General features: G+C 47.3%; 2 protein-coding genes across 3 annotated transcripts in view; one reads left to right on the top strand and one right to left on the bottom strand.

The window, feature by feature from the left end:
- Window positions 1–3249, top strand: part of CLUAP1 (clusterin associated protein 1) — a 50484-nt gene extending 47235 nt beyond the window's left edge. Inside the window, exons 12-13 of one of the 2 annotated variants that reach the window (XM_069734480.1) lie at window positions 2760–2816; window positions 2939–3249. In XM_069734480.1, the coding sequence (XP_069590581.1) occupies window positions 2760–2816; window positions 2939–3118 (237 nt within the window). In that variant the 3' untranslated portion in view covers window positions 3119–3249. The remainder of the gene's footprint in view (window positions 1–2759; window positions 2817–2938) is intronic. The other variant, XM_069734481.1, reaches the window with a different exon arrangement.
- Window positions 3250–3747: 498 nt separating this feature from the next.
- The window catches only part of NLRC3 (NLR family CARD domain containing 3), a 32996-nt gene continuing 23360 nt past the window's right edge, over window positions 3748–13383 (bottom strand). Inside the window, exons 11-19 of the mRNA XM_069734479.1 lie at window positions 7052–7135; window positions 6880–6963; window positions 6400–6483; window positions 5576–5659; window positions 5133–5216; window positions 4524–4607; window positions 4321–4404; window positions 4166–4249; window positions 3748–3957 (exon numbers count right to left, since the gene is read on the bottom strand). Coding sequence (XP_069590580.1) covers window positions 3867–3957; window positions 4166–4249; window positions 4321–4404; window positions 4524–4607; window positions 5133–5216; window positions 5576–5659; window positions 6400–6483; window positions 6880–6963; window positions 7052–7135 — 763 coding nt within the window. The 3' untranslated portion in view covers window positions 3748–3866. The remainder of the gene's footprint in view (window positions 3958–4165; window positions 4250–4320; window positions 4405–4523; window positions 4608–5132; window positions 5217–5575; window positions 5660–6399; window positions 6484–6879; window positions 6964–7051; window positions 7136–13383) is intronic.

Raw genomic sequence — 13383 nt, 5'->3', positions numbered from 1 at the left:
CACCATAAAAAAAAACACAGTCGCACACATATAATACTGATTCAAAAATGGCACAAATGAAAAACACCAAATAATAGATGGGGGGAAAAAAGGCCCAAGTGCAATGATGAATCGGGTCCTATACCTAGGGTATTACGTAGTGTAACCTTTACTGCTGCCTAGTGGCCGAGCAACGGAACTGCAGTCTTGTAAATCTCTGCAACTAGGGTGTCCATGCTGATTTTACAAGTTTTCCCACCTACAAAGAATGGAGAGGTCTGTCTTTTTTATCGTAGGTACACGTCACCTGTGAGAGATGGAATCTAACGATAAAAAGCAGAAAATCACATTGCACGATTTTTACATACTTATTTCATGCAATAAAATGCAAATTAATTATTTGATCACCGACTAACCAGAAAGAATTCTGGCTCTCACGGACCTGTTAGTTTTTCTTTAAGAAGTCTCCTCCTCTGCACTCATTAACTTATATTAATTGCACCTGTTTGAACCCGTTACCTGTATAAAAGACACCTGTCCTCACACTCAATCACACTCCAACCTCTCCACCTTGGCCAAGACCAAAGAGCTGTCTAAGGACACAAGGGACAAAATTGTAAACCTGCACAAAGATGGGATGGGCTACAGGACAATAGGCAAGCAACTTGGTGGGAAGGCAGCAACTGTTGGCTCAGTTATTAGAAAATGGAAGAAACACAAGATGACTGTCATTCTTCCTTGGTCTGGGGCTCCTTGTAAGATCTCACCGCGTGGGTTAAGGATGATTCTGAGAAAGGTCAGGAATCAGCCCAGAACTACTCGGGAGGACCTGGTCCGTGATCTGAAGAGAGCTGGGTCCACAGTCTCAAACATTACCGTTAGTAACACACTACGCCGTCATGGATTAAAATCCTGCAGGGTACATAAGGTTCCCCTGCAAACACATGTCCAGGCCGATATGAAGTTCGTCAGTGATGATATGGATGACCTAGAGGAGGCATGGGAGAAGGTCATGTGGTCACATGAGACCAAAATAGAACTTTTTTGGTATCAACTCCACTCGCTGTGTTTGGAGGACGAAGCATGAATACAACCACAAGAACACCATTCCAACCATGAAGCATGGTGGGGGAAACCTCATACTTTGGGAGTGCTTTTCTGCAAAGGGAAGAGGACGACTGCATCGTACTGAAGGGAGGATGGATGGGGTCATGTATTGCAAGATTTGAAGACGGGTCGTTGCTGGATCTTCCAGCATGACAGTGACCCAAAACACACAGGCAAGGCAACTAAGGAGTGTCTCCCTAAGAAGCATTTCAAGCTCCTGGAGCAGACCTGAACCCAATAGAAAATCTTTGGTGGGAGCTGAAACTCAATGTTGCCCAGTGACAGCCCAGAAACCTGAAAGATCAGGAGAATATCTGTATGGAGGAGGGGGCCAAAATCCCTTCTGTGTGTGCAAACCTGGTCAAGAACTAGAAGAAACATCTGACCTCTGTAATTGCAAATAAAGGTTTCTGGACCAAATATTAAGTTTTGTTTTTCTATTGTATCAAATACTTATTTCTTGCAATAAAATGCAAATTAATTATGTAAGAATCATACAATGTGATTTTTGGTTTTTAGTTTTAGATTCTGTCTCTCACAGGTGAAATGTACCTACGATAAAAATTACAGACCTCTTCATTCTTTGTAGGTGGGAAAACATGCAGAATCGGCAAAGTATCAAATACTTATTTTCCCCACTGTGTATATGTATACACACACAGTCATGGCTGAAAGTGTTGGCACCCTTGAAATTGTTCCAGAAAATCAGTTACACATGTTTTGTTATTCACGTTTGTTTCCTTTGTATTGGAACAACACAAAGAAAAAAAAGGCAAATTGGACATAATTTCACACAAAACCCCAAAAATGGGCTGGACAAAATTATTGGCCCCAAAAGCCGAAAATCCTTCTGGAAAAGCATCTTGTGGACGGAAGAGACCAAGATAGAGCTTTTCGCTAAAGAACATCATTCTGCTGTTTACCAAAAATGGAATGAGGCCTACAGAGAAAAGAACACAGTACCTACAGTCACATATGGTGGAGGTTCAAAGATATATTGGGGTGGTCTTGCTGCCTCTGGCACTGGGGGCCTTGACTGTGTGCAATGCATCATGAAATCTGAAGATTATCAAAGGATTTTGGGTCTCAATCTGGTGCCCAGTGTCAGAAAGCTGGATTTGGGGTTTGCCTACTAGATCATGGGTCTTCCAGCAGAACAATGACCCCCAAACATACTTCAAGCACTAGAAATGGATGGAAACAAAGCGCTGGAGAGTTTTGAAGTGGCAGCAATGAGTCCGGATCTAAATCCCAATGAACACCTGTCGGGAGAAGATTATAGGAAGCGATTGATTGCAGTGTTTTATTCCAAAGTGTTTACAACCAAATATTTATTTGAGTGCCAACAATTTTGTCTGGGCCATTTTTGTGGTTTTGTGTGAAATGATGTCCAGTTTGCCTTTTTTTCACCAGTAAACATGCGTATAGCAAAACTTGTAATTGCAATAATTTTCTAGGAGAAATACTTCATTTTCTGGAACAATTTCAAGGGTGCCAAAACTTTCGGCCGTGACTGTGCGTCTATTTATACTGTATGTTATATGGGTTTGTGTTTCTGATTCGTCGCCTTTTTCTATCCATTTCCCATTCCGTTCTTCGTTGTTTTACTCTCGCGCTCTCTCCTCCTCATATCTCATATCTCCTTTTTATTTCCTTGCTGTCATCACGTGGAGGCGGCAGCCAGTCCTGCCATTATAGTTAATACTGAGGCTCTGAGCGGCTGCCAGCAGGTTGGTACAAGCCCCTTTAACCACGGGACATGGCAGCCTCCCCGGTGGTGTCAGACGAGGCTCGGACCATTGCGATATAAAAGGACCTTGACCTAATATTTCGCCCTCGTTTCTTTACACAGGATACATTAGAAGACAGTGAAATGGATGTGGAGGATGAAGATGATGAGGACGAAGACGATGACGACGACGATGATGAGGAAGAAATCGTAAGGGCAAGAGGACCCAAGAGAGGACTGGGTAAACCGAGTAGACGACTGCAACAAAATGAATCATTAGTGGAGAGCGACAACGACTTCTAACTCTTCCCAGCCACTCTCTTCCTCTTCCTCCTCCTTTTCCTCCTCCTCTTATATTTTTATCGCTTCACAATGATACACCTTTTGTTACATAATCTAGATCTATGTATAAAAATAAAAACAAATGAATATAATGATTTTTTTTTTGTATCTGCGGTACAAAACAAAAGCGTAAAAAGGAGAAGATGGTAAAGGGGAACCAAACTTTGAAAAAAAAAAAGTTTTAGTCGTGTTGATCAGTGGCAGACGGGCGCTGATGTTCCCATTGATGGCACAAAGGACGGCAGAAGCCCCCAGCTTCTAGCGTCAGTTTATGGGGGGGTTCTCAGGACTACCAAACATATAACATTTTGCTGAACCTTTGAGACCCCCGTATATTTCTCTCGGGTGTAGTTGCGCCCCTTGCACCCTCCCCCATATTTCACCCCTGGGGGTACTATATGTGATTACAGGGGGGAATCTGAGCTCATCCCCACCTCTGGTTGTTGTGACGCGAGGTCCTGTTACCTTTATGCTGCGCTATGATAGGAGACCCGGCTCGTTTTGTCTTCTAAATTTCACTACTGGGACGTTATCAACCAAGCATACATAATTTTTTTTGTGATTAATTTAAAGGGAAACACCCCAAACTTTATACATTAGTAAGTTTAATGAGACCGCCCTACTTATGGTGTCGGCAGTATCCATTATGAGTCTGACACCATGGGCTCTGTCCAGTGTCCCCAGGTCCACGTTGCGGCACGAAGGCTTCTCATAGGTTCACCTTGCAGTGCGGGGCGTCGTTCTTCAGCGCATCTGAAATCACTTTAGCTCCGGATTGACCAATGCGGTTTCCCTGCAAACTGAATATTTATAAAGTGTTCAATTTCCTTGCAGCGCCACCTCAGGAAAAACTTAAGTACTGCATCACTCCCACTGACATCAATAGGCTGTCCTGTAACGCAGGGTCACCCACCCACTATTAGGGAAGAGGCGTGAATGGGGGGGGGGTCTCTTACTAAAAGGCGAGGATTAGGGCTCACCTGGGTGTTGGAGGCAATGGAGACTTACCTAAGGGAGACGAGGGAAGAGTTTCCAGAGACGGCATTGGCAAGACAGATGGCACCGTCCAGGCCTATGGAGTTTTCCTGCAAGCTGAGAAGACAAGATGGCGGTCAGCTAGCTGCCGGCGTTACATTCCTGACCTCCCCATGTGTGGTCCTTACTTCAGAATCTGCAGGGCGCCATTAACCTTCAGCGCAGCCGCCAAAGCCTTAGCTCCTCGAAGGCCAATATTGTTCCCTCGTAAACTAAAGAGGAGCAAAAAATGGGACGAATCATCAAGTTACATAAATAATAAACCACTACAACAGGTTTTACCTGCGATAGGACCAAAACGAGCTCTGCTACATCTGTGCAAGGTACTTACTCAAGCATGGTCAGAGTGTTGTTCACCATTAGAGCCTCTCCTAGAGCCTGTGCTCCCGACGGTCCGACGGCTGCACCCTGCAGACTGTGACATAATAATAAATGATAATCAAACGCAGGAGAATGTATTCTGCCGATATCTACTTGGAATCGGTGTTCTTTCAGCTTTCACATCAGATATTTCCTGTTTTTCTGCAGTTTACTTTTCAGCTTTGCTTTATAGATTGGGACAGAGTCAGCAAAGACTTCTCATCATTACCAGGAAATGGATCTGTTGACAGATGGCTGCTCAATTCTTCTGGAGGCCACAGATAAGACTCCGTATGTAGCTTTCCTGCCGCTCCACGGTCATTGGGGGCAGGGTTGTACTCTGCCACTATGACGATATCAGTTTATGGTGACTTTTCTGTCACCTGCCATTCATTGCACCTGAACTTGCTGGTTGTCAGGCCGCCTGTATTTGTATTTCATCCCCAGCGGATGCCACCTTTGCCAATTTTCCCAAGTTTTCAGCCACTTCATCCTTCTTATGATCATTTGCCATTGTTTCACTCACTCTGCCATAATTTTCACATGACAGTCCACTACATTTTGTTTTAAGAAGACTTACCAAAGAGCAGAAAGTGTAGAGTTGTTTTGCAGGGCACTAGCCAGTGCACACGTGCCCTCGTCCCCAATGGCATTTTCCTGTAAGCTAATCAGATTGGAATACTTATGCAATTTATTATTTAAAAACTGTAAAAATACAAAAATCCTATAACATTTCCTATGTCTTTAGTGCGGTGTAGAGTAACTTCTGTCTGACTGCAGCCACCACTAGAGGGAGCCGAGGAGCTTACTGTATACATTGAATTTAGCCCCTGAGCTCCACCTAGTGGTGGTCGAAGGCAGCTAGAATTTACTCTACCTCTATGCATGGGGATTCTGAGCTCCACCCAGTGCAAGGAAAAATTAGAAAATTACCCAGGACAGAATGATAGACTTGATTATGAAATGTGGTCATACATTATTTACCCCCTATATACCCACATTTAGTTTATGCTTCATACTTACTCTAAAAGGCGCAAACACTGGTTAACACGAAGGGCTCCTGCAAGGGACCGCGCCGAGCCCGCCCGTAAAAAATTCCACTGGAGGCTGACGGAGAGGAATTAGATGGTGTTAAAATGAACATGTGATGATCATTTAGCCCTCTCCTCCTCTCCCTTAAAGTACCACCAAAGAGTTATCTAGGACAATGACATACTGATGCTAAGGAGTCCTGTAGGCCGGTTAAGGAGTCCTGTGGACGGGTTAAGGAGTCCTGTAGGCGGGTTAAGGAGTCCTGTAGGCCGGTTAAGGAGTCCTGTGGGCGGGTTAAGGAGTTTTGTGGGCGGGTAAAGGAGTCCTGTAGGCGGGTTATAGAGTTTTGTGGGCGGGTTAAGGAGTCCTGTAGGCCGGTTAAGGAGTCCTGTGGGCGGGTTAAGGAGTTTTGTGGGCGGGTAAAGGAGTCCTGTAGGCGGGTTATAGAGTTTTGTGGGCGGGTTAAGGAGTCCTGTGGGCGAGTTAAGGAGTTTTGTGGGCGGGTTAAGGAGTCCTGTGGGCAGGTTCTCATGAGCGGCCCCCTGGATTGATTGACATCCCATAGACCATGCTGGAACTAGTGGTCCTGGCCTTTTCTGCACATGATTTGGGGGCAGGCCGTAAGAGGTCACCATTGCCCTTGCTACGTGGCGCTTCGATCTGACTCAAAAACGAGTACAGAGTCAGCATCCGCGATATCCGTATGCCCGATTTTCTGATTGGACAACCCCTTTAACAGGTTTGATCTTCACCGATAGTCAAAAATGGCCCCAAAAAAGGCCAATTCATGGCTGACTTCTGTTGTGAGAACTTACTGTAGAGTCTCCAGGCTCCGGTTCTCCCTCAGCGCTCCGGAAATGGCCTCCACGCCTTCATCGTGCAGCAGGTTCGCCGTCAGACTGAAGAGGTCGTAAATATACTGAGTTACTATGTGGCATCTCCGTCACATTGGTGTAACATATAAACAGCGGCACCTTGCCTTATATCTATGTGACCACTGCAGACAATCACTGGCCCTGACATGTATGCAACAGGACCACCATGGCCAGTAGATGGCTGCAGTGACGTGATTGTGAGTCACGTCACCATTGCAAGAAAATCTAGAGTGACGGGGATAACCAAAGGGGCGAGGATTTACCAGGGGAGCACTGAACGTTGCCCATTGGCTTAATTTTTTTTTTTTTTTAATCCCAGGCAGCCCATTTAAGCAGGTTTAGCTGAGCCAAATAGTTGTATTAGCGGAAGGGTACAATGAACGTAGGTGTTAATATCCCTTTAAGTGTGACTATACTTACTCCAAGTGGGTCAGGGTGGTATTTTTTTGGAGAGACTGTGCCAGGGCCTGAGCGCCCTCAATGCTGATGGAGTTCTCCCGCAAACTGGGAAACAGAGGAAAAAACAGCCAAAAAATCTAATATATGCGGAATTCTGAGATATCACCGTCTATAGGGAACGCTGAGGACGCACTTCAAATGTCTGAGACCGCGGTTCTGGCTCAGGCCACCGGTCAGGGACTTCAGGCCACGATTACTGATGGAATTACTCTGCAGGCTGGACACAAAGGAGGCCGGTGTGAAAATACATAAAAAACAGGAAATCTACAAATCCCATCATCTATAGAAGAAGAATTAACTAATAGTCATTCATTTTAAAAGGACCCTCTACCTCCTAAAACGTAAAATTCTGTCTAGGTAGAGCCTGAAGGTTCTGCGATCTGAGAATGTGATATTACGGGAAGGTTTAGGCAAAGTTCTCAGGCTGAATCTAGGAGCAGCGAGCAGAGGTGTGATGAGCAAATGTGATACTTGTGTGGGAGGGACTGTAGGGGCCATCATACTGTATGGGAGGCATCATAATGCAGGGTGTGGGAGGACACTTATACTGTGTGTGTGGGAATGTACTGTGGGGACGTCATACTATGTGTGGGGGAATGTACCGTGGGGACATCATTGTGTGGGGGAATGTACTGTGTGTGGGGACATCATATTGTGTGGGGGAATGTACCGTGGGGACATCCTACTGTGTGTGGGGGAATGTACCGTGGGGACATCATACTGTGTGTGGGAGAATGTACCGTGGGGACATCATACTGTGTGTGGGGGAATGTACCGTGGGGACATCATACTGTGTGTGGGGGAATGTACCGTGGGGACATCATACTGTGTGGGGGAATGTAATGTGGGGACACCATACTGTGTGTGGAGGAATGTACTGTGGGGACACCATACTATGTGTGGGGGAATGTACTCTGGGGTATCATACTGTGTGGGGGAATGTACTGGGGAGTCATACTGTTTGTGGGGGAATGTACTGTGGGGATATCATACTGTGTGTGGAGGAATGTTCTGTGGGGACATCATACTGTGTGTGGGGGAATGTACTGTGTGGAGGAATGTACCGTGGGGACATCATACTGTGTGTGGGGGAATGTACCATGGGGACATCATACTGTGTAGGGGAATGTACTGTGTATGGGGAATGTACTGTGGGGACATCATACTGTGTGGGGGAATGTACTGTGGGGACATCATACTGGATGTGGGGGAATGTACTGTGTGTGGGGAATGTACTGTGGGGACATCATACTGTGTCGGGGAATGTACCGTGGGGTATCATACTGTGTGGGGGAATGTACTGTAGGGACATCATACTGTGTGTGGGGGAATGTACCGTGGGGACATCATACTGTGTGTGGAGGAATGTACCGTGGGGACACCTGTTGTGAATTCCGCTCTTGGGCTCCCTCCGGTGGTTTTAAGTGGAATGGCTGCTCCTTGGATTTAGCAGTCAGCAGCTGCTTCCACTGATTGTCTATTCTGCTCGGCTATTTAGCCTGGCTCTTTCCTTCAGCTTGTGCCACTTGTCAATGGTTCCTGGTTGGATTCACATCTCTTTGGATTTCCCTGTTATCCTGACCAGTTCAGCAAAGCTAAGTCCTTGCTTGCTCTTTTCTGTCCACAGGTTGTGGACTTATCCGTTCTGTGCTTTCTATGTTTGTCCAGCTTGTCAGTATGAATTAATTGTGTGTAGCTGGAAGCTCTGGGAAGCAGATTTGCCCTCCACACCTTTAGTCAGGTGTGGAGATTTTTGTAAACTCTGTGTGGATTTTTTGTAGTGTTTTATACTGACCGCACAGTATTCCATCCTGTCCTATCTATCTAGCTAGACTGGCCTCCTGTGCTCATCTTGGTTTCATTCTGTGTATGTCTTTTACCTCTCCACTCACAGTCATTACTTGTGGGGGGCTATCTATCCTTTGGGGATTTTCTCTGAGGCAAGATAGTTTTCCTGTTTCTATCTTTAGGGGTAGTTAGTTCTCAGGCTGTGACGAGGTGCCTAGGGAGTGTCATGAGCATCCCACGGCTACTTCTAGTGTTGTGTTGAGCTTAGGGACTGCGGTCAGTACAGGTACCACTTCCTTCAGAGCTCGTCCCATGTTGCTCCTAAACCACCAGATCATAACAGACACCATACTGTGTGGGGCAATGTACTGTGGGGACATCATACTGTGTGTGGGGGAATGTACTGTGGGGCGTCATACTGTGTGTGGGGGAATGTACCATGGGATATCATACTGTGTGTGGCGGAATGTACCGTGGGGACATCATACTGTGTGTGGGGGAATGTACCGTGGGGACATCATACTGTGTTTGGGGGAATGTACCGTGGGAACATCATACTGTGTGTGGGGGAATGTACCGTGAGGATATCATACTGTGTGTGGGGGGTATGTATTGTGGGGACACCATACTGTGTGGAGGAATGTACTGTGGGGACACCATACTGTGTGTGGGGCAATGTACTGTGGGGACATCATACTGTGTGTGGGGGAATGTACCATGGGGATATCATACTGTGTGTGGAGGAATGTACTCTGTGTGGGGAATGTATTGTGGGGACATCATACTATGTGTGGGGGAATGTACTGTGGGGTATCATACTTTGTGGGGGAATGTACCGTGGGGTATCATACTGTGTGTGGAGGAATGTACTGTGGGGACATCATACTGTGTGTGTGGGGGAATGTACTATGGGGCGTCATACTGTGTGGGGGAATGTACCGTGGGGACATCATACTGTGGGTGGGGGAATGTAGTGTGGGGATATCATACTGTGTGTGGGGGAATGTACTGTGGGGACATACTGTGTGTGGGGGAATGTACCGTGGGGACATCATACTGTGTGTGGGGGAATGTACTGTGGGGACATCATACTGTGTGTGGGGGAATGTACCGTGGGGACATTATACTGTGTGTGGGGGAATGTACCGTGCGGTATCAAACTGTCTGGGGGAATGTACTGTGGGGACATCATACTGTATGTGGGGGAATGTACCGTGGGGACATCATACTGTGTGTGGGGGAATGTACCGTGGGGACATCATACTGTGTGTGGGGGAATGTACCATTGGGACATCATACTGTGTGTGGGGGAATGTACCGTGGGGACATCATACTGTGTGTGGGGGAATGTACCGTGGGGACATCATACTGTGTGTGGGGGAATGTACCATTGGGACATCATACTGTGTGTGGGGGAATGTACCGTGGGGACATCATACTGTGTGTGGGGGAATGTACCGTGGGAACATCATACTGTGTGTGGGGGAATGTACCGTGAGGATATCATACTGTGTGTGGGGGGTATGTATTGTGGGGACACCATACTGTGTGGAGGAATGTACTGTGGGGACACCATACTGTGTGTGGGGCAATGTACTGTGGGGACATCATACTGTGTGTGGGGGAATGTACCATGGGGATATCATACTGTGTGTGGAGGAATGTACTCTGTGTGGGGAATGTATTGTGGGGACATCATACTATGTGTGGGGGAATGTACTGTGGGGTATCATACTTTGTGGGGGAATGTACCGTGGGGTATCATACTGTGTGTGGAGGAATGTACTGTGGGGACATCATACTGTGTGTGTGGGGGAATGTACTTTGTGTGGGGGAATGTACTATGGGGCGTCATACTGTGTGGGGGAATGTACCGTGGGGACATCATACTGTGGGTGGGGGAATGTAGTGTGGGGATATCATACTGTGTGTGGGGGAATGTACTGTGGGGACATACTGTGTGTGGGGGAATGTACCGTGGGGACATCATACTGTGTGTGGGGGAATGTACTGTGGGGACATCATACTGTGTGTGGGGGAATGTACCGTGGGGACATTATACTGTGTGTGGGGGAATGTACCGTGCGGTATCAAACTGTCTGGGGGAATGTACCGTGGGGACATCATACTGTATGTGGGGGAATGTACCGTGGGGACATCATACTGTGTGTGGGGGAATGTACCGTGGGGACATCATACTGTGTGTGGGGGAATGTACCGTGGGGACATCATACTGTGTGTGGGGGAATGTACCATTGGGACATCATACTGTGTGTGGGGGAATGTACCGTGGGGACATCATACTGTGTGTGGGGGAATGTACCGTGGGGACATCATACTGTGTGTGGGGGAATGTACCGTGGGGACATCATACTATGTGGGGGAATGTACCGTAGGGACATCATACTGTGTGTGGGGGAATGTACCGTGGGGACATCATACTATGTGGGGGAATGTACCGTAGGGACATCATACTGTGTGTGGAGGAATGTATTGTGGGGACATCATACTGTGTGTGGGGCAATGTACTGTGGGGACGTCATACTGTGTGTAGAGGAATGTACTGTGGGGCGTCATACTGTGTGTGGGGGAATGTACCGTGAGGCTATCATACTGTGTGTGGGGGAATGTACCGTGAGGATATCATACTGTGTGTGGGGGAATGTACCGTGAGGATATCATACTGTGTGTGGGGGGTATGTATTGTGGGGACACCATACTGTGTGGAGGAATGTACTGTGGGGACATCATACTGTGTGTGGGGGAATGTATTGTGGGGACATCATACTGTGTGTGGGGGAATGTACTGGGGAGTCATACTGTATGTGGGGGAATGTACTGTGGGGATATCATACTGTGTGTGGAGGAATGTTCTGTGGGGACATCATACTGTGTGTGGGGGAATGTACTGTGTGGGGGAATGTACCGTGGGGACATCATACTGTGTGTGGGGGAATGTACCATGGGGACATCATACTGTGTAGGGGAATGTACTGTGTGTGGGGAATGTACTGTGGGGACATCATACTGTGTGGGGGAATGTACTGTGGGGACATCATACTGGATGTGGGGGAATGTACTGTGTGTGGGGAATGTACTGTGGGGACATCATACTGTGTGGGGGAATGTACCGTGGGGTATCATACTGTGTGGGGGAATGTACTGTAGGGACATCATACTGTGTGTGGGGGAATGTACCGTGGGGACATCATACTGTGTGTGGAGGAATGTACCGTGGGGACACCTGTTGTGAATTCCGCTCTTGGGCTCCCTCCAGTGGTTGTAAGTGGCACTTTTGTGGGTTCTGCTCTTGGGCTCCCTCCGGTGGTTTTAAGTGGAATGGCTGCTCCTTGGATTTAGCAGTCAGCAGCTGCTTCCACTGATTGTCTATTCTGCTCGGCTATTTAGCCTGGCTCTTTCCTTCAGCTTGTGCCACTTGTCAATGGTTCCTGGTTGGATTCACATCTCTTTGGATTTCCCTGTTATCCTGACCAGTTCAGCAAAGCTAAGTCCTTGCTTGCTCTTTTCTGTCCACAGGTTGTGGACTTATCCGTTCTGTGCTTTCTATGTTTGTCCAGCTTGTCAGTATGAATTAATTGTGTGTAGCTGGAAGCTCTGGGAAGCAGATTTGCCCTCCACACCTTTAGTCAGGTGTGGAGATTTTTGTAAACTCTGTGTGGATTTTTTGTAGTGTTTTATACTGACCGCACAGTATTCCATCCTGTCCTATCTATCTAGCTAGACTGGCCTCCTGTGCTCATCTTGGTTTCATTCTGTGTATGTCTTTTACCTCTCCACTCACAGTCATTACTTGTGGGGGGCTATCTATCCTTTGGGGATTTTCTCTGAGGCAAGATAGTTTTCCTGTTTCTATCTTTAGGGGTAGTTAGTTCTCAGGCTGTGACGAGGTGCCTAGGGAGTGTCATGAGCATCCCACGGCTACTTCTAGTGTTGTGTTGAGCTTAGGGACTGCGGTCAGTACAGGTACCACTTCCTTCAGAGCTCGTCCCATGTTGCTCCTAAACCACCAGATCATAACAGACACCATACTGTGTGGGGCAATGTACTGTGGGGACATCATACTGTGTGTGGGGGAATGTACTGTGGGGCGTCATACTGTGTGTGGGGGAATGTACCATGGGATATCATACTGTGTGTGGCGGAATGTACCGTGGGGACATCATACTGTGTGTGGGGGAATGTACCGTGGGGACATCATACTGTGTTTGGGGGAATGTACCGTGGGAACATCATACTGTGTGTGGGGGAATGTACCGTGAGGATATCATACTGTGTGTGGGGGGTATGTATTGTGGGGACACCATACTGTGTGGAGGAATGTACTGTGGGGACACCATACTGTGTGTGGGGCAATGTACTGTGGGGACATCATACTGTGTGTGGGGGAATGTACCATGGGGATATCATACTGTGTGTGGAGGAATGTACTCTGTGTGGGGAATGTATTGTGGGGACATCATACTATGTGTGGGGGAATGTACTGTGGGGTATCATACTTTGTGGGGGAATGTACCGTGGGGTATCATACTGTGTGTGGAGGAATGTACTGTGGGGACATCATACTGTGTGTGTGGGGGAATGTACTATGGGGCGTCATACTGTGTGGGGGAATGTACCGTGGGGACATCATACTGTGGGTGGGGGAATGTAGTGTGG

This window comes from Ranitomeya imitator, chromosome 7 (assembly GCF_032444005.1).
Source record: "Ranitomeya imitator isolate aRanImi1 chromosome 7, aRanImi1.pri, whole genome shotgun sequence".
NCBI classification, from domain to species: Eukaryota; Metazoa; Chordata; class Amphibia; order Anura; family Dendrobatidae; genus Ranitomeya; species Ranitomeya imitator.
Note: the sequence above shows the minus strand (reverse complement) of the source record. Positions and strands in the feature narration are given on the sequence as shown.